The sequence below is a fragment of the Canis lupus genome (genome assembly GCF_048164855.1).
Source record: "Canis lupus baileyi chromosome 16 unlocalized genomic scaffold, mCanLup2.hap1 SUPER_16_unloc_1, whole genome shotgun sequence".
Taxonomy (NCBI): domain Eukaryota; kingdom Metazoa; phylum Chordata; class Mammalia; order Carnivora; family Canidae; genus Canis; species Canis lupus.
The window spans coordinates 645,416-667,444 of NW_027326424.1; the positions used below are offsets into that span (position 1 = coordinate 645,416).

Here is a 22,029-nt window from a genome sequence, read left to right on the forward strand (position 1 = left end):
GTGTATGTAAAATTTATTAAACTTTTAACGTGTTCACACAGACATAGGAAGCTCAATTCAAAGGAAAAAACCTTAATATTCTTTTTAAAACTCAAACTTTTGGAAGTTGAATTTCTTGTTGTTGTTGTAAAATAAAATGTACTGAAGCCCAAAATGCTCATAATATTTCAAACTATATATTCATTTATCCTTTTCCTGTGTCATAATTTTATTAGGTGCTCCCTTAGTATTTGGAGGTCAAATCCATGTGCTATCAATATACCAAGTTGGTACGTGGACCTTTCTGAACTGTCGTCTTAAGGAGATCCAAAAATGCTTAAATGAATTAAAAAAAATTAGTAATCAGAATGGAATAGAAAAAAACAGTAAAAACAGCTGGTAGCATTCCAAAGAAAAGAAACCAAATGGAGTGAGACAGAAATCATGCAGAATCTTGAATATAAAGACACAAACCCTGAATTTATGTTGAATATAAAAAGCAAGGAATGAAAGAATAGCTGGAAAGTACATTATTGTGAATAGTGAAAGAAGATATCCATTTGGAATGAGGTAATTTTAAGAGAATACATTTCAAAAAATATAAGAAATATATTCTGGCATAAGGGATTTCATACATGAAAATATGGACTAAAGATCGAAAGAACGCACGTAAGAGTAACAGTGTAGCGATGGAAAGGACAAGTTTTGTGCCTTTTAAAAGAAGAACTTGAAAGGAAAGATAGTATAGCAAATGCAAAGCTGGTTGGCATAGGAGTCCAGGATTGAGGTACTGAAAATTACTTAAGCAATAATAACATAATAGAAACAAAATCTAACGGAGTAAACAGAAATGGACATAGCACCTGTGCATATTAATAATAGCAGGCAGAATTAATCAGGATTGAAAGGAAAAATTGAGTCATCAGCATGATGAGAAAGGGAGTAACACCCAAGGAGAAGGAGTGGACCGGAAAGAGAAGGTGACCTAATGAAATAATTCAGCAGAAGCTGAACCTTTAAGAATGACTGTGAATCCAAATCATCTTTAAGATTCTTGGGACACCTGGCTGGCTCAGTTAGTACAGCAGGTGACTCTTTTTATCTCAGGGTGGAGATCAGTTAGATTCCAATGTTGGGGGTAACGATTACTTAAAAATAAAATCTTGGAAAAAATAAAAATAAAAATAAAATTCTGTTCAAATGCCATGTCTTTCAAAAAAGCCTTCTTTGAACACTCCTGTTCATGGTTGGTTGTCCTTTATTTTCCTCTTGGGTGATGGTGATTCCTCACACCATCATTAAACTTTCCTCATTATTTGGAATGCTGACTATAGTATCTTGTCAATTGTATTGCTTTTTGAGGAACAGGTTGCATTTATTTACATTTTTCATGAGGCATAGTTCAATTCTACAAGCAGAGTGGATATCCAACAAATATTTGTCATATGGACAAATAGGTCAGCCTGCTTTGTTTGCAACTAGGTAATCCACATTAAAAGTAATAACATGACTTTTGATATATGATAATTGAGTACCAGAATCAAAGGGAAAAGGTAAATTTTTTGGTAACCTCAAAACATTGGAGGAGTGAATCAAACAACCTCAAAGAAAAGATTTGGGTTAAGCAAACAAGTATGAGGCGAAGAGAAAAAATATAAGTTAGAATAAATTGAAAAGATAATGTGGAAGAAGAGAAATAAGACTCTAAAAAAATCAAAGCAAGTATTGGGGAATCAATATGAAATTGTCAAGCTTAATTTTATGGTCAAAAAAGTGATAATATAATTTCCATGATTTATTACTTACTGGTAAGAAGTTCAAGAACAAATATAGTCAATAAAATTTCCTACTGATTTTGTATTACTGATTTGAAGTGGTGCCTCGGAAATAATGGTTCTAAATATATTTGGGTTCTTTATGCAGTTTTGGCATCAAAGCATCCAAATTGTGTTTGCCCCTTTTTGTCTAAGGCAACTTTTTAAATTCAAGTTGTTTCTACAAAGAGCACATAAAATCTTGATCTCTTGGATATGTAATTTCTTGAAGACATGAGTTTTTATTTTTTATTTATTTATTTTTTAAGATTGTATTTATTTATTAGAGACACACAAAGAGAGAGACAGGCAGAGGAAGAAGCAGGCTCCATGCAGGGCGCCTGACGTGGGACTCGATCCTGGGTCTCCAGGATCATGCCCTGGGCTGAAGGCAGCACTAAACCGCTAAGCCACTGGGGCTACCCGACACGAGATTTTAATAGTAAAATGGATAGGCCCTTAACTATAGCTGTGAGTGATCTCACTGAACATGTATTATACCAGGCACTTTGAGATGCTTCATGCTTAGGCCACAATCATACATTGGATTATGTCATATGTGCTCAAATTTCACCCAAATTAGTAAAACAAACAACAAACTTTTCAAATACCCACTTTTCCTTGGAAAGTACTGTTTTGTCATGTATTTAGGAAACCTTAAAATTAAATGTACCAAGAGGGACATCAGATCATGTCACCTCAGCAACCTAAATTAAGCCTCCTATCCCAATCCCTCCCACCTCCACCCTGCCCACCCTATCAACTACAAGTCATAGTTAATGTTCAGTGCTTTGGGTTGATGGCCTGGATCTGTTTTTCCTACTTCTGAAAGAACTTGTCTATAATATTCAGATCAGAGCTTCACCTTTCTGTTTTGCTTTCTGCACTGATGAACAGATCTAACCACTGAGGGACACATAAGACTGTGTCTCATAGTATGATTGACAGAGACCCGCATTTAACTCTTAAAGAAATTGTTCCAACATTATGTGGACTGTAGTGAACATTTTTAGAAATTGTGAAGGCATAAAACCCACAAAAGCTTCTTCTTTTTCTTTTAAATTGAGAAACATAAAATATAAATCAATAGTTACTTAAAAATGTCTTTCAAAGAGCTAAATTCACTCTGTTAATTTAAGAACATAAATCAAATGACAAGTAAATTATTCAATCATAAAATTATACAGATTGGTCTATTTATAAATGATAGACCAGAGAGAATGTTAAGAATATATGAAAAAGTTCCCTTTTATGTTTTTAAATACAAAATTATAAAGTAAAAATATTTTATTTTTATTTTTATTTTTTTTTAAGAATATTCACAAATATTTTATTAATACATGTTGTCATATTCCCAGTATACAAGAGCCCTTGAGACACTGCCCAGTATGGAAAGACACTAAACGTGCTCAGGGCCTTGGTCTTCTGTCTGGTTGAAGTGACCCCACACTCTTTTAATAGGACCACATGTGTTGTACCTCACCTGTCCACACCCCCGCATGGAAACAGGCTTCCCTTCAGTCAGATGCAGAGAGTGACACTCACTGCCTTTTGCAAGGATGATGGCTTCTGATGGTTATACCAGAATGGAAAAAACTTGGCATCAGCTGACCACAAAGAAATTCAGACTTCATTTCCCAAAGTCATTCATTCTGCTTCTCTCTGGGAAGGGCTAGAATGTCTTCAGGATGAGCATAAAGATTCCCACTGCCGGAATATTCGGAATACTTTCCTGGATTTCTCAGAGAGACTCATGGAGTCTGTTTCAGCTGGCTGGTTGGACTGCTTGTGGGCCAAGAGGATGTTCAGCACAGCCTTCCAGCCTGGCTCTGTAGAGATACTGGCATCTGTCTCCGTTCCACCATGCTCCCTGGTTTCCTTGCCAAGTGTCACATTTACCCAAGGGCACCAGTCTCTATGCTGAGAGGTGGGGTCAAAGCAGCTTCGGGAAGATGTGTCTGAGCTGCTAGAAGAGCAGAGGCGAGCTCGTTTGGCTCTCCGGAGAGGACTAGACGGCACTTCCAGGCCACTACTGTCTCCTGTTCCCATACTTCGGGTCACAGGACGGGTTCTGGTGGTGGGGCTAGCGGCCTCTGGCTCAGGACGGTCAACAGGACTGGAAGAGTCCCAGCTCCGAGTTCGGGAGACAATGGGACCTGGGCTCCTTTCAGCCTGCTCTGAGCCAGGAGAACATGTGGCATCCTGGCTCCGAGTCATCATCCTCCGAGGAGACTCAGGCACAAGAGGGAAGCGCTCTGGCCGTCCCTCAGGGCCTGGGATGGGGGAGCTGGTCAGGCCAAAGGATGCATCCAGGTCGGTCATGGATGACTCAATCTGCTGGAAGCCCCAGAGCCCCACCTTCCTCATACACTGTGAACACGTTATTAGGGAGAGCTGCATGGGTTCCAAAGAAGAACTACAGGCCCAGCCACATACAGAGAGAACACATGCAGTGACATGGACTTGGATGTCTGAGCCTAATTTGCTTGTAGTTTTTCTCTCTTCAGTTCGGCAATCAAGTTCATCTTCAAGCAAGTGCAGAAGAAGACTGATCTTGTCTTCTGTCAAACACATAGTTTTCAAGTCCTCTGGCCTCAGGGAAGGAAGCTGGAGGTCCAAGTGACAAAGGCTTTGAAAACGATCTAGGAATTCGCTAACAAGAACAGCAGGCTCACCCAATGGCAACATCCCAAATCGATCTGGGGAGGGGCTGTCTGGCCAGAAACAGAACTTTCCATGGGCAGTGCACAAGGCCTTCTTCAGCTCGGCACATCGGTCCTTATATCGGTCAAAATCAAAAGCTGGTTGCAAACTGGCACAGAGAAAAGCCTGACAACTGGAGCACTTGAGCATATCACATTCAACTGTGACCCAGCCATATTTTGCACAGACAAGTGGAGACAGCTCGGCGGGCTTACCTGCCCATTTCAGAGAAGAAAATGTTTCCACTCTGCTAAAGAAGGCTTCTTTACTTGTAGATTCCAATGGCGGCTGTTCTGCTTGGGGTGACCCATTAACTGACTGGAATGTGGCAGATGTGTCCTTCGCTTCGGCGCCTCCCTCTTCCGGGGCAATCCCCTCATCTATCAGCTGCCGGACCTTTTGAGGGGTCCCTTCTGGGGAGCGAACAACCGCACCCCAAGTCTTTTCAACCCCCGAGGCAAACGCTTGCCCCTCACTGGGCGCCGCCATCTTGGTCCCAAGTAAAAATATTTTAAACCAGTTTAACATATTTTTAAGAGCTTAGTGTCTCCAGCTAAAACATACTGTGATGTTGTATGATGGATATAACATTGAGATCTACCTTAAACTTGGGTGGTTTGGATTTAGCCTTATTTTTAAATTTATGTTTATTGGACAAGGCCCTTAAAATCTTTGGAATGCTTTATTTCAGTTAATGCATTATTAACTAAAAAAGTAGGGGTTAAAAAATCTGCCTACCCTCACAGGGTGTTGGTAGATGGAAAAGAAAGAGTGTATGATAAAGTAAACTTTATTGTTATCATTTAATATCAAAAGTAGCATTTAGACATCTGGTCCCAGAGAAGATGGTATGGACTCACTTTTCTCTGTCCCTCCCCTCTGGATGTCCTGGAAGTAATTCAACAAATAATTATAAAAAAGACTATAATTTTCATTAAAATACTATAATCATAAAAATGACTTTTCAACAAAGAAAAGCCCAGGACCAGATGGCTTCATTGGTGAATTCTACCAAACATAAAATGAAAAAGCAATGCCAATCCCTCTGCAACCCTTCCAAAAAACTGAAGAGGAGGGAATACTCCCAAAGTCATTTTGTGATGCCAGGATTCTCCTAATACCAAAGCAGACAAAAAAAAAAAAATTACAAGAAAAGGAAATTAATAACAGCCCTGATAAATACAGATGTAAGGCGTCCCTGGGTGGCTCATTGGTTGAGCCTTTGCCTTTGGCTCAGGTTGTGATCTCGGGGTCCTGAGATTGAGTCCCACATCAGGCTCCCTGCAGGGAGCTCACTTCTCCCGCCACCTATGTCTCTGTCTCTTGGTGTCTCTCATGAATAAATAAAATATTTTAAAAATATAGATGTAAAACTTCTCAACCAAATATTAGCAAAGTGAACTCAATAGTTCATTAAAGAATCCTATACTCTGACCAAGTGGAATTTACCACTGGGATGCAAAAGATGGTACAACATACGTAAACCAGTAATATGACATACTATTTTAATGAAATGAAAGATAAAATTATATGATCATCTCAATAGAAACACAAAAGCCAATTTAAAAATTTCAACATTCATTCATGATAGAAAGTCTCAACAATTTGAGCAGAGAAGAAATGTATCTCAATATAATAAAAGCATAATAATAAATAATAAGTTAAGCTCACAGCTAGTCAATGATGAAAGGTTGAAATCTTTCCTTTAAGATAAGGAATAAGACAAGGGAGCCCATTCCCATCACTTCCTTTAACATAGTAATAGAAGTCCTAGCCAAAGAAAGTAGCAAATTAGCAAAGAAAATTAATGAAAGGTATTCAAATCAGAAAAGAAGTAAAATTATCTCTGTTTGCAAATAAGTATAATCTTACGTATAGAAAACCCTAAAAACTATATACCAAAAAGTTGTCAGAAGTAATCAACAATTATATAAAGTTTTAGGATACAGAAATGAATGAATTATCTGATAAAGAAATAAAGAAAATAATCCCATTTGCAATAGAATAAAAAATAAAGAAATTCTAAGGAGATCAAAGTTCTATATACTAAAAATACAAGATTTTGATGAAAAAAAACTGAAGAAGACATATATAAATGGGAACATATCCTGAATTTATGTATTGGAAGAACTAATATTGCTAAAATGTCCATGCTGCCCAAAGCTATCTATAAGCTGTCTATAGACTCAATGAAATTGCTATCAAAATTCCAATGGCATTTTTCACAGAATAAAAAAAATCCTAAAACTCATATGAAATCATACTGACCCTGAATAGCAAAAGCAATCCAGAGAGAAAGAACAAACAAACAAAAATCAAGGCATCATGTTTACTGATTTCAAACTAGATCATAAAGCTAAAATAATCAAAATGGTGTGGTACTGGCATAAAAAGAGACACATAGGTGGGATAGAATCAAGAATCCAGAAATAAACCCATGCACTTATAGTCAACTAACATTTAATAAGAGAGCTAAGAGTACTTAATGGGAGACATATAGTTTCTTCAATAAGTGATATTGAGATAACTGTATATTCATATGCAGAAAAATGAAATAGGACCCCTATATCACTTGAAATGGATTAAAGACTTAAATATAGGATCTGAAACCAAAAATTACCAGAAGAAAACATAGGAAAAAGCTTCTTCACATTGATCTCGGCAATTAGTTTTTTGGATTTGACGCCAAAACACAAGCAATAAAATAGAATATAAACAAGTGGGACTACACCAAACTGAAAAGCTTCTAAATAGCAAAAGAAACAATAAAAAAAAATTTAAAGACAATCTATAGAATGGTAGAAAATATTTCAAATCATTTATCTAAAAGGAGTTAAAATCCAAAATGTATAAGGAACTCATACAACTTAAGAGTAAAAAAAGAAAAAAAAATCAGTTAAAAAATGGGCAAAGGATCTGAATAGACTTTTTTCCAAAGATGACACACAAATGGCTAACAGGTATATGAAAATGTGCTCTATATCACTAATCATAAGGAAATATGTCTGAAGCACAAGGATATATCATCTCATACCTGTTAGAATATTTATTATCAAAAATATAAAGATGGCAATGATGTAGAAAGAAATGGAACCTTTGGGCACTGTTGCGAGGGATATAAATTGGTAGAGCCACTATGGAAAACATATGGAGGCTTCTCAAAAAATTAAAAATAGAACTACCATATGATCCAGAAATTCTACTTTTGGCTATGTATCTGAAGTAAACTGAATCACTACTGGAAGAGGTATCTGCACTCCTATGTTCCTTTCAGCTTTATTCAAAATAGCCAGCAAATGAAAACAATCTATGTGTCCATCAATGGATGAATGGATAAAGAAAATGTAATGTACGTCTACAATGGCATATTCTTCAGCTATAGGAAGAAATTCTGTCATTTGTTACAATATGGATGGATTGGGGGTATTATGCATAAGTTAGATAGAGAAAAATACTGTAGGATATCATATATGAAATCTAGAACTCCCTCTCCTGCAAACTCATAGAAACAGAGCAGAATGGAAGGCTAAGAAATGGAGGAAATGGGGGGATGTTGGTCAAAAGATACAACTTCCAGTTATGAGATGAATTAGCTCTGGAGATATAATGTACAGCATGCTGATTACAGTTCATATTACTATGTATTATACTTGAAGGTTGCTAAGAGAGTAAATCTTAAATGTTCTCATCCCAACCCCCCACATAAAGTAATTATATGAGTTGTTGGATGTATTAACACAATAAACTTATTATTGTGTCATTCATTTCACAATATATATGTGTATCAAATGATAATGTTGTATATCGTTAACTATACAATATATCAATTATATCTCAATAAATTTGGAAAAAACACATGTTAAAATCGTTTTTATATTTCAAAGCATGGGCAGTATTTTAGTTATCTTTCTATTGATACATAATTAAGGTTTTCTGTAACACAGGACTGTCAACTTTGAAATTTCTTGAGACTTGCTCCACAGACTACCATGTACTCATTGTTTGTAAAGTACTCTGTGTGCTTGAGAACGTACTTTCCATCTAAGTGCAGTGTCTATATGTGGCTTTTAAATCAAGATTACTATTTCTGTTATTCAAATCTTTCTTTTTGTTTAAAATATTGAGAAAGGAGAGGTACATGAGGTAATATACTCCATAAATTTTTCAAATCCTCTTTTCAGATTTGTAATTTTTTCCTTTATATAAAACTTGAAGGTATGTTATCAGATGCATATGCATTTAGAATTTTTTAAATCTTCCTGATTAATTAAACCTTCTATCTATTTATACATTTAAAAAACTAAGTTAGGGAATATCAGTGTACCCAATATTAGGGATTAGAATATGGCTACAGTAATCTAGACAGGATGGTTCTGGTGCAGAGAAAGACCCATAGATCAATGGAACCCAAATGATTTATGGCAAAGTTGTACACACAGTTTACTGGAGGAAGGATAGCCTTTTCACCTAACAGTGCTAAAGCAAGTGGCCTCCATAGGCTACAGCAATAATAATAATAGTAATAATAATAATTTAAAAATCTCAACCTAGATCTTACACCTTATACGAAAATTATTTCAAAGTAGGTCACAGACTTACAGGTCAAATATTGAAGTACACAATTTAGGGGAAAAATGAGAAACTCTTTGGCGTCTAGGGCTGGTTAGAGAGTTTTTATATTTGATACTGAAAGCATGTTTCAGAAAAGGAAAAATTGATAAATTTGATAAATTGCTAAAAATTGATAAATTTGACTTCATCAAAATTAAAAATATTTTCTCTGCAAAAGACCCCGTTAAGAGGATAAAATAAAAATCATAGTTTGGGAGGCAATGTTTATAAACAACATATCTGATAAAGGGATTTATTATATATAGAATATGTAAATAATTCTCAAAACCAAATTTAAAAAAATAATCTAATTAAGATTTGGGCAAAAGGCATCATCAGACATGTTACCAAGCAGGATACACAGATGAGAAATAATTACATGAAAAGATGTTCAAGAACCACCTGGGTGGCTCAGTTGGCTAAGCGTCTGCCTGCCTTTGGCTCAGGTCATGATCCCAAGGTCCTGGAAAGGAGCCCCCTGCTCAGTGGAGAGACTCCCTCTCCCTCCCCCCCACACTGTGCTCTCTCTCACAATCTCTCTCTCTCATATAAATAAATAATATTTTTCAAAACAGATGTTCAATATCATTAGCCATTAGGGAAATACAAATTAAAACCATAATGTAATATTACACACCTCTCAGAATAACTAAAATTTAAAAAGTCATAACACCAAATGCTGGAAAGGATGTAGAGAAAATTGGTTCATTGCTGGTGGGAAGTAAAAGAATATAGCCATTCTGGAAAATAGTACAGCTGTTTATTCTAAAGCTAAAAATGTATTTTCCAAAAAACCTAGCAATTACTGTCTTGAGCTTTTATCCCAGGTAAAAGATCTATGTTCATGAAAAATCCTATATACAAATGTTTGTGGCAGCTTTTTTCATATTAACTAGAAGCTGGAATCAACCTAGATGTCCTTCAACAGGTAAATGCTTAAACAAACAGTGGTACATAAAAAGTAGCAAACTATTGATACACATACTTGAATGGGTTTCAACGAAATTAAGTTGAGTGGAAAAAAGTCCATCTCAAAAGTTTATTCACTGCATGATTCCATTTTTAGAACATTTTTGAAATACCAAAGAAATTGACATGGAGAACAGATTAGTGGTTGTTAAGGGTTAGGGGTTGTGCAGTGAGAGGGGATGGATATGGATATAAAGTGGTAGCATAAGAGAGTCTTATGGGATGGAAGAGTTATGAATCTTGACTGTGGTCATGGTCACATGTAACTACATATGTGATATAACTGCATGAAAATACACACATACACATACATACACCAGTATTTGGATAGCTAGTGAAATCAATCTGTGGATTGTACCAGTGTCAGTTTCCTGATTTTGATCCGGTATTATATTCATGTAAGGTGTTAACATTGGGGATCTTTGTTAGGGGTGTTTGGGCCCTCCCTAGAATTTCCTGTGAATTTATAAATATTTCAAAATAAAAAACTTTGAAAAGCCATATTTGAAATATCTTGAAATTATTTTGCTATTGCACAAAACAAGCAGATTTGATGCTGTCAATATTATTTTCAAACCTGCATGCATTAAGCAGTAAAGACAAGACATAACTCATTCCTAAATATAAAAGAAACTTGAGCAATCAAGAATAAAAGGATGCAATTTTATAATCCTTACACAGGTACTATTTTATAGCCATGATAAAGATTGGAAGTAGAAAAGAGAAATACATAAATGATTAGTGCAAAAATGATATTTAAAATATTTAACAACTTTTATGGTCTGGACACTAATCACTCAGAGTAGATGGGGGCCAATTATTACAGACGTCAGCCATAAACAGAAGAATTGGTATCTATGCAAAGCAGTGGAAAAATCTATCCTATATGATTTATTTTGATTTTATTTTATTATTTCCTCCACAAAAGATTTATATTCCTAAAGTGTTGGTATTTTGTAGTACCCCTAAGCTGAAAACACTGGAAAAGGTACTATATTATTGGATGAAGCATACCTCAAAATGCTGCTATAAAAAAATCATGACTAATATGAATAAGTACCAGTTAGCAAAATAAGAACAGTTTCTATTAAGATATTTTAAATTTCCTCAAATTTTTAATAAAACATCCTAAATATCATTATAAAAACAAAGTAACATTCAAATTAGTTCATAATATTTAAAGATAGGAGTTCAAAATATCAATGATTTTTCAATTCTAAAGTTTCAGTACTTGAGGGGTATCTTTAGAGTCTGTTTTTTTCTAATCTTTTACTCATTCATTTGAGAGAGAGAGCAAGTGGATGAGTGAGGAGAGAGGGGCAGAGGGAGAGGGAGAAGCAGATGCCCCACTGATCAGGAAGACCAACATGGGGCTCAATCCCAGGACTCCTAGATCATGACCAGAGCCAAAAGCAGATATTTAACCAATAAGCCTCCCAGGTGCCCCAGAGCCTGTTTTACTGAATTATTCCTAGGGGAAAGCTATCAAGGTACTTTACAAACATAATCTTAGGTTTATTAGATCAGGAAAACAAATATTCAAAGGTGAAATTAATTTGCTCATATTTATTGTTGAGAAATTAGGGTCATTAATTATCAATACAAATTTAATGAGACAACAGGCCAAAGCCCCTATTTGAAAAAGAAATAAACTATGCATTCTAGGAACAGAATGTGAACTACAAAAATAAAATTATGTGTTTCCTAATCTGTGTGACAGTTAAGAAATTCACTTAAGAAATGACCTAAAACTACGTACAGATGGCTAACAGACACATGAAAAGATGCTCAACATCATTCATCATCAGGGAAACACAAATCAAAACTACAATGAGACATCACCTCACACCTGTCAGAATGGCTAAAATTAACAACACAGGATACAACAGATGTTGATGAGGATGCAGAGAAAGGGGAACCCTCTTATACTGTTGGTGGGAATGCAGACTGGTGCAGCCACTCTGGAAAAGAGTATGAAGGTTCCTCAAAAAGTTAAAAGTAGAACTACCCTGTGATCCAGCAATTGCACTACTAGGTATTCACCCAAAGAATACAAAAGTACTAAATCAAAGGGATGCATGTATCCTGATATTTATAGCAGCATTATCCACAATTGCTAATTATGGAAACAATCCGACATCAATCCATAGATTGATGAATGGATAAAGAGGATGTGGTACACACATATACAATTGAATATTCCTCAGCCATAAAAAAAGAATGAAATCTTACCATTTGTGATGACATAGATGGAGCTAGAGAGTATTATGCTAAGTGAAATAAGTCAGAGAAAGACAAATACTGTGTGATTTCACTCATATGTGTAATTTAAGAAATAAAACAGATGAACATGGGGGGTGGGAAGAGAGAGAAACACCAGAAAACAGACTAACTATGGAGAACTGAGGGCTGCTCGAGGGGAGGGGGGCAGGGGGATGGGCTAAATAGGCATTAAGAAGGGTACTTGTGATGAGCACTGGGGGCTGAATATAAGTGATGAATCACTAAATTCTACACCTGAAACTAATATTACACTGTATGTTAGCTAATTGGAACTTAAAAATTTGGAAAAGAAAGAAAAAAGAAATGACCTAAAATTGATTAGTGTTTTCTATTATTTTAGAATAGGCACCCTTCTCATGGTCTCACTCATACGTGGAATATAAGAAATAGTGAAAGGGACTATAAGGGAAAGGAGGGAAATCGAGGAGGGGGAATTAGAGAGGAAGACAATCCATGAGAGACTCCTAACACTGGGAAACAAACAAAGGATGGGATGACTGGGTGACAGGCACTAAGGAGGGCACTTGAGGGGATGAACACTGGGTGTTATACTATATGTTGGGAAATTGAATTCAAAGAAAAAAAATTTAAAAATAAATGCAAAATAAAAGGAAAACTCAGTACACTATATTGATATATATAAAAAAAGGCAACCTCCTCTTGAAAAAAAAATCCACTTAATATATATTCCAAACATAGCTTATGCTATCTTCATTTATGTGCATTTTGGACACCATTTTTTTTAAAGATAAATAACTCAAAACTTTAGTTTTAACTAAATGTCAATGGAAATGGAGTTCTCACATAGGTAAAGAGGTTAAGATTATGTGATTGTTTTTACAGCAATATGAGAAAACTGCCTTATAATTCATACACATTGAATATGGAAATGAAGCCACCTAGTATGTACAGCTGTGATTACAATTTTCTGAGAATTTAGAGCCATCGTAACAGAATAGAGGGGGACAATCTTTAATCTATCAATATTAGGCTGGAATTAGCTAGGCAGATAATTTTAGCCTGCAAGGGTTTTGTTCATTTCCATCTCTCCAGGATACTCTAGAATAATTCAAAGCTCTTTAGGTAGGCCAACTATTCTGAATTCTTCCTCTTGTCTTCTATGAGGCTCATTTGTTGGCTCAGAACACACAGAAAAGGAAAAGAAAGGAACAGTTATTGAGAGCCTGTAGTGTCACAAGCACTGTCCCTTTTATTTGTGAAGCTGAATCTACAGGAAACAGATATCCTTCCCATTTTTACAGGTAAGAAACCTTAGGTTCTCAGAAGTGAAGAAGTACCTTTCCCAAGAGCCCACAGATTTGTGTTCGGATTAGAAGTTTCCTTGACTCCAAATTTCACACAATTTCTTCTTCTGAATGTGATAATTTAATTACATTTCAACTTTAAGAAAAGAATGATCCTATGAGGTGTCTTCAAAAAGACTTATTTATTTATGAGAAAGAGAGTGGGGGGGGGAGGGGCAGAGGGTGGGAATCTCAAGCAGACTTCCCCCCCTGAGTGCAGAACCTGACATGGGGACATGGGGCTTCATCTCATGACTCATGAGATCATGACCTGAGCTGAAACCAAGAGTTGCACACTCAAATGACCGAGCCACCCAGGCACCCCAAGGCTTGAATCATGTTTGATGTTAACCCTATAGCTCAGTGAATCTTGGGGGATGTGTCACCACTGAGATATATGTGATCAGCAATGTCTCAGGAGAAACCCCATGGTACTGATTGTGGGGGCCAGAGACACATATGTTGATGTTTTTTATATGCAGTTCACTGATCTTGCCTCCAAACTGTTTAATAGTTAACCACTATTTCTGTGGCGTTTTGTAAAAGATTATATTGGCTTGCTAAATGGCACTCCCCCAAATACTAATATTAGAATCCAGTAGTAGGTGGAGATTTTTTTTTTTCTGCTATGTAGACTGGTGCTAAAACTCTAAAAATGCAGAGCGATGACAAATGCACAGAATGTAGTGACTTTAGTACTTTCGACTGTATTGTGAGAGAAGGAAGTATGCGTTCACGTTTAGTACATTATGCTTCAAGATAAAATGGTTGCTTTGGTGTCAACAGATGGTTGTTTAATATGTATTTGTATGGAGCCATCTATGTTCCCATGTCCCCCTTGATAACAATAAGAAAATATTTGCTAGTTTTTTTCTCTAGCCCAAGAATAATTTAAATCAGTTGATAACCTCCCTTCCATCACTCTTTCACTCAGCTTCTTCTTTTGTAGTTGACCAAGGAATTAACTTTATGTACCAGTGTTAACAGAACTAAAAATGTCAACATTTACAGATCCATATCCACACACGCACACACAATACATATGCACATTCATGACAGTATGCACATATATACAACATCATGGAATTCCATTTTGAGAGATCAAAATTTTAATTACAATAATAATAAAGAATTTATAGTTATGCAATCCAATAAGCTCTAAAATGTTCAATTTAAAAAATACTGCATAAAACTTTTGCTTCCAGGTAGGATGGAGTGAGAAGTTTATAAACCATGAGAACACAAAAAAAATCTACACAAAATGTAAAAAATAAACAATTTAAAGGCATCAGCACTGCTGAAACAACAGGCCTAGGATTCCAAAGAGGAGAAAACCCTGAAGAAGTGAGGGAAGAATTTGCAGCTGATTTTGTTGATTCTGGGCTGTGGTAAGAACCCAGACTGCCTAGGTAGAAGGCCACTGCTAGAGGTTAGGGAAGCCAGCCGAAAGCTGAGGAGTCTTGAGAGCCATATGTATAGATCTGCATACCACCGATTCTTTAATAACCAGCAGAATGCTATGCCTCTAAACACAAAAATCAATAATATTTATAGGTCCACAAGACTGTTTCTCTATATATCATGTTTGATGCCAATGACAAAATATAGACTTGAGAGATCTTAAACAGACAACCCATTATCCCATGATGACATCTGTCAATTCAGAAGCTGCAAGGTCTAGAGGCAAACAGCTAAGCTAAAACCCCTGAAATGCACCACAGGTTTTTGGCAGTCTTGCAATACTAGGAAGAAAAAACATTTTTAAAATATTGGCATTTAAGATCTGCCAAGAGGAAGGCCCCACATGAACACACGGGGCCAGGATTTGTCCTGTGGACCAAATCCAGCCTGCCTCTATTTTCTGTATGGTCCAGAAATGAAGACCAATTTATATACTTTTAAATGGTTGCCAAAAAAAAAAAAATAATCAAAAGTACAGTATTTTGAAATTCAAATCCTGAAAGTATACAAAACTCAAATTCTCTGTTCATAAACAAAGCTCCATCAAAATACATCCATGTCCTTTAATTATATATTGATTTGTCTGCTTTTGCATAATGAGTAGTTACAAAGAGACTGGATAACCTGCAAAGCCTAAAATATAGGCTACCTACCCTTTATAGAAAATGCTTGCTGACCTGCAAATAGGCTGTTAGTTGAAAACCTTGGGCAAACATCCTAAGCACAGGAACAAACCAGAGATAAATCGGGTCCTACCAAAACTCAGCCCAACCTCCTATTGGCTTAACTCCAGATTGGACTAAGTAATTAGCCTCCACTCTATCTCACTGGCATAAAAAGTATAAACCTTTGCTGGAGAAAGATATTATCATCTTGAGCCTCCATATAATTTTTTTATACACATTTTACACACATCCCAGCATTCAGAAAATTACTCTACTTTGTTTTTTTTTTTTTTTTAATTTTTATTTATTTATGATAGTCACAGAGAGATTGAGAGAGAGGCAGAGACACAGGCAGAGGGAGAAGCAGGCTCCATGCACCGGGAGCCCGACGTGGGATTCGATCCCGGGTCTCCGGGATCGCGCCCTGGGCCGAAGGCAGGCGCCAAACCGCTGCGCCACCCAGGGATCCCAGAAAATTACTCTACTTTGTTTGGTCTGAGTGGAACATATAAAGAAACCTCACTTAATTGGCTAGCTCAACAGCAGTCCATTAACATCCAACATTTAAACACACAATTTTAACCTATGTCTTAAAGAAACGAAAAATAAAACAGAAGTAACAGTATTACATAAAAGCAAGTTTCTTGGCAAGAAAACTTAAAATATGTGTCTGGAATAATAGTATTCTAACTAACTAGATGTTAATTTCCATTGTATAACATTCCAGTAATATACGGAATAAAATCTAGGAGTTATTTATTTTGTAGAAAATGAAAACAAATAGTAATTGACTGGTTATAAATCATTCTGAACTACAAGACTATATTGCAGGGCTTGTTTTTCAATGACATGTGCTCCTCAGACACTGGCATCATATTTTAGGTATTTATCATCCTAAGAAGACAGACAAGTGCGGATGTGGGAAAAACTGATAACATTGGAATATTAAAATTATGCAACGTCTTATGCCTACATCTCTCCCAGAATTTTAAAGTTTGATTTTAACAGCTTTTTCTAATAAAAAGAATAACTCAAAGGAACAAGACAGCTGAGAAGTTCAATGTGTCACAGCACTGCAAATCGTTACATTCATTTTAATTAGGATATACTAAGGTTTTTACATCTGCGGCAAAAGTGAATTGTAACTTCCATATATAACAGATCAGGCCATTTTAATTTATAACTGATCACAATCTGCAGCATACGTCTTACTGGTGTCAAGGAAATATATAGCCTAATGGTGATCAAAAGTCCAGGTCACAGAATTTTATGGGCTTCAACCACAAGCAGTCATACTATTCTACAGAAAGCATACAGATATAGCTATAAATATAAAATTTAATATAGACAGTGGTTAAAAACTGGATATTTATGCATTCAAATATGTACATATAAACTGTACACTATAATTCTTAATTGAACTCTTTACAACTAGCTTGTGAACAGTTACAGAAATGAACAATGTTATCAAAATATTATCTGATAAAGCCAGAACTATTGTTACAAAGGACTTTTAGAATTAGAGACTTATAAAAAGTTGACTTTTCAAAAACTTTTTTAAAAGTTTAAACTCTCATCACTTTCTCCACTTTTAAGAGCTTCTCAATGATAGATGCCTGTGAACAGGGCTCTAATAGGTTGAGGAGATAAAGGCTTGATTGTAGTCAAATAATAAATCAAAGGAGAGTATGCTATTTATCATTTTAGCTAAATTTTAAGTGTTCTTTAACATTAAACTCAACATCTTTAAAAATTACAAGTGTCATCTGTAACAGACTTCATCTAATTTACTAATATCAGTGCAAGGTTTACACCCATCTAACCCCCAACATTGTTCAAAAACATTCTTCACATACATGAAAACAGTCAGTTTCTAAGCAAGTTAGTATTACTACACTAGAAACTAGAAAATACTAAGGATATCCCAGGACATTCATGCAACTGGTTATTTAATTCAAATATTTGATTAAAGGAAAGTAGCCATATGTATAGATCTGTATACCACCGATTCTTTAATAACCAGCAGAATGCTATGCCTCTAAACACAAAAATCAATAATATTTATAGGTCCACAAGACTGTTTCTCTATATATCATGTTTGATGCCAATGAAAAGATAAGAGTCCTCAGAGAGACATATTGCAAACAAAAAGTCCTTAGAAGGTGGTGGAAAGTCAGGCCAGGAGTCACATAGAACCAACAGAGATGACAGAGATGTGATATCCGGCACAGTTTCCTCAGAAAGAGAAAGGAAAACCACATGGCACTGCTGAAAAGCCGCGTTAATTCTCTCTCCTCTCTAAGCATTAAATAATACACCTTTAAAATTGTCTCAACTACATGATTGCTCCTGTCGGTGAGACCCTCCTTTAAGAAACACAAACATGCTCAAAGCGCAACGCAGAAACATCATAGAAACTTAATGACCTACCATTCTCTTTGCACTCTTCTGGAGGTTTAGCCTTTTTCGCAAGTCGAGGATCCAGCCATGATGTTGTCTTTGTGTTATGGCTGAAAAGAAAAGAGATCACTCTGAACAGACACATACTGAAAGGAATCAAGTTTATTCCTTAAAAAAAAAGGGGGGGGGGCTGTTAGTCCAACAAAATTGCAATCGATACACTTAATTTGCTTACTGGTTCTAAGTAGCCCTGAAGGAGGTGTAAGAGTAATTGTGCAAGGCAGCTGTAAATTTGGCAACCTCAGCTCCCTGTCCTCAAAGCAGCTATTTTTATTAAAATCATCTAGAATGTTGCCAAGTTCACCTCATTGAAAATGCAGAACTCATCCAGAGCAAAAGGAATTTATTACAAATACTGGATTCTCCACTTGGAAGAGCACAGTTCGCAGGCTCTGATACTGTTTCCTCACTTTTGCAAAATGATTATTTTCATCTTAAACCTACCCTTTTCATAAACAGTTGTTTTGTTACTCTTTAACTACAGAGCTGGCAGAGGCAGTATAAAAGTGATGGAAATTACAGCATGTTCCCGGGATGCCTACATTTTCTCAAAAAGTGATTAATAGCAATTTCATTAACCCATATTTAGCTGTGTTGCATCTAAATTTTTTTAATCCAGTTAGGCAGGCATAGGATACAAATGCCTGTATTCTAGTGTTTCTAGAATGGAATTTCTGGGAATTAATAATAATTTAAATAACATTTGTGCTTTGGAAAAAAATATCTTCTGGAAAGCCTTTAGTCAGGAATTTTAAAAACAGAGATGTTCTTACAACAGTGTGTCTTAAAGAGGCCCTGGAATCACCTGCATTGGAGTCACCTGGAGATTAACAGTGCATATTCTGGGTCTTCACAGAACTACTGAATCAGAATCTTTGAGGTTGAGCCACAAAATCTCCATCATTGGCAAGCACTCCAGGTGATTTTTATGCACATTATAATTTGAGAACCACTCACAAGCTCAAAACTGCTCTTTGGAGCTAAAGTCTTTACTGTGTACAGCTGTCTCAAGTGATCCCCTCTACCAACGGACAAATTATCAAGGATGTGACATTTGTGAGGGCTTCAGAAAAAGAATGAACAAAGTCACAGGTGTGGAAAAGTGTGAGACATACAGGGAAGAGTCAAGAGGCCAATAAATGGAACATGAAAGGGAACAGTAGAAAATAGTTTAGAAATATAAATTAAAGCCAGATAATAGGGATATTTGAACACAGCTGTAAGAAAGTCAAATGATAAAGATGAAAGTCAAATGATAAAAATTTCACATATATTTTCTCTTTCTTCCTTGAAATTTAACTATGTTTTATTGTATCACAGACACAAGTATTAGCTAGATAACCTGACAGGCAAATCTCCACTTAGAGCAAAGGTCAAAAAATTCTTCCAGGCAGCATATTTAATAGCAAACTTATAGAGACCAGGTGCCTATTTAATGAAGAAAATTTTAAGGTAGGAAAGAGGAAAGATAAAGACAAGCTGGGAGTGGGCAAGCAAGTCCAGGTGTTAAAGCACATGGTGTTTTCTGGACGATGATCCTGTCTATTGTAGAGCCATCTCTGATTTGAAAACCGAGAGACATTAAGATTCTTGGGTCATGAAGTCTCTGCTCCAGAAGATTCCTTTTTATTTCTGAATTTCACTTGTGGTAAAGCGAAAATACTCTTCATCACTTCCTTCACATTTAGGACCTCTGCAATGATTGATGCCTCTAAACAGGGCTCTCATAATTTGATCAGATAAAGGCTGTGAATTTGGTCAAATTGTAAATCGCCAGGAGAGTGTGCTAGCTTCTGTTTACTCCCAATTTGACCTTTGTAAAATCTGATGGTGCTTTATTATTGAGTTTCAGAAGCAAGTACTGCAGACACTTTTGTCTCATTCTGCTCCTCATTTGTAGTCATGTCAATATCATCTAGTCTTTTCCTCTGAACTAAAGACACCCATGGAAGGAGATTATGACCACCTCAAATATGTTAGTGAACTGGGTTCAGTGTTTGATGCTCTTATTTTGAAATAGGCAAATTCACTTAAAAAAATTTTTTTTAGGGCAGCCCAGGTGGCTCAGCGGTTTAGCGCGCCGCCTTCAGCTCAGTGTGTGATCCTGGAGACCCTGGATCGAGTCCCACGTCGGGCTCCCTGCATGGAGCCTGCTTCTCCCTCTGCCTGTGTCTCTGCCTCTCTCTCTGCGTCTCTCATGAATAAATAAATAAAATCTTTAAAAAGTTTTTTTTAATAGACGTGACTTCATTACAAAGTGTGCATGCGCATACATGCGCATGTGCATTTGTGTGTAAGGCATGTTCATGTCTGCGTTTTTATGTGTTAGGGAGAAATATTGGGGAGTGAGCAAGGAAAATTTATTTCCCAACTTTTTAAGTACAACTGCTTCTTCAAAATCCTTCCTTCATTTCGGAAAAAAGTCATTTATTTCTAGGTCTTTTAGACATATTCACAAAAGCAAACACATCTAGGACTAAGAGGTAAGGGGCCATTACTAAGCCATTACAGGGAGTCAAATTACCATTTCCATATCATTCCACCGTTGGTCTCAAATACCGGCTAATTTCATAGAGAACTGTGAGTCTCCTAGCTTTCCTGAGTTTATATAAAGCATTTCATTACAGGATGATTGTTTTTTAGGTTGAACTAGCATTAATGGTATGTCACTTTAATACACTTTGGCAGATGGAGTCTCTTACGGTTAACAGCATTTTTAGCTGATCCTCTGAAATGATTCTTAAAGAAATGTGGGTAGTAGTTAGTCTTAAACATCACATGAAGATACAGTACAGTATTTTTCAATAGTGGTTCTCCCCAGCCTTATAATTTGCATACTTCTCCAGGATTACAAAGGGGATATTTTTAATGCATTGGGAGACAACGGACCAAGTGGCTTTTCCATTTCCCTTAAATTATATATTTTTAACCTCGACAATTACCTTTGAAAATAGGATTAAATACTGGACAGGAAACTGTGTACAAAATGGAATCGTTGAGGGATTTTTCACAATCTACATAGCACTTTTCCTCAAGTTTGAGGATGTGATTTCCTTTTACTTCCACTGCTAAAGTAGATTTAAATAAAGCATCAGTTTTCTGGATCTAACCAAATGGTGTGTACACAAACGACAGGAAGGTTAAGAGGCTAATGCTATATGATCTTATATTGATACTAGTTTCTTAAACAGAGACACATACACACATATATGCTGAATTTGCAAAGAAATTTTTTCCCCTAGCTGGAGAATGGAATAAATGTTTTCTAGGAATGCTAAATCATAGTAGTCTACTGCTGTATGTATTCCTATGGATAAAGTTAATGTGATGATCTTGAAAAGTGAGAGATCAAGTGGAGTGAAGTCAGTAGCTATTCAGGTTCAATCAATCTCAGGTTTAAAAATCTGTATAAAAACCTTAAAAGTGGTTTATCCAAACTCTTCCCCGATGTTAAACTGTATAATGAATCTATCTGGAGGACTGGAAAAAAACAGAAGTGAAATTTCATTTAACTCTGCAATAGTAGTTTAAATTCATAACAGAATGGCCTTGAAGACATGATAGACTGACTTATAATGAATTAGAAATTTCTGTGTGTGTTTTTTTTTTTTTTTTTTTTTTTTGTAAGTTTAACCTTTGCCAAACTGACAAAAGCTGCAGGTTAAATAATAACATCTTATCTTCCTGGGGAAACATTCTGCTCACATAGAAAATGCTTCACTTCGACAGAAAAAGCTGCTGACATTATGGCATACCATTGCAAAGTTATTCTCATTATCT

The 22,029-nt window shown here is 36.0% G+C and overlaps 1 protein-coding gene and 1 pseudogene across 1 annotated transcript in view; both read right to left on the reverse strand.

The window, feature by feature from the left end:
* Positions 1-22,029, reverse strand: part of LOC140629533 (uncharacterized) — a 130,808-nt gene that overhangs the window by 102,779 nt on the left and 6,000 nt on the right. Inside the window, exon 4 of the mRNA XM_072819053.1 lies at positions 18,220-18,299. Coding sequence (XP_072675154.1) covers positions 18,294-18,299 — 6 coding nt within the window. The 3' untranslated portion in view covers positions 18,220-18,293. The remainder of the gene's footprint in view (positions 1-18,219; positions 18,300-22,029) is intronic.
* On the reverse strand, positions 3,079-12,663 carry LOC140629515 (zinc finger C3HC-type protein 1 pseudogene; annotated as a pseudogene).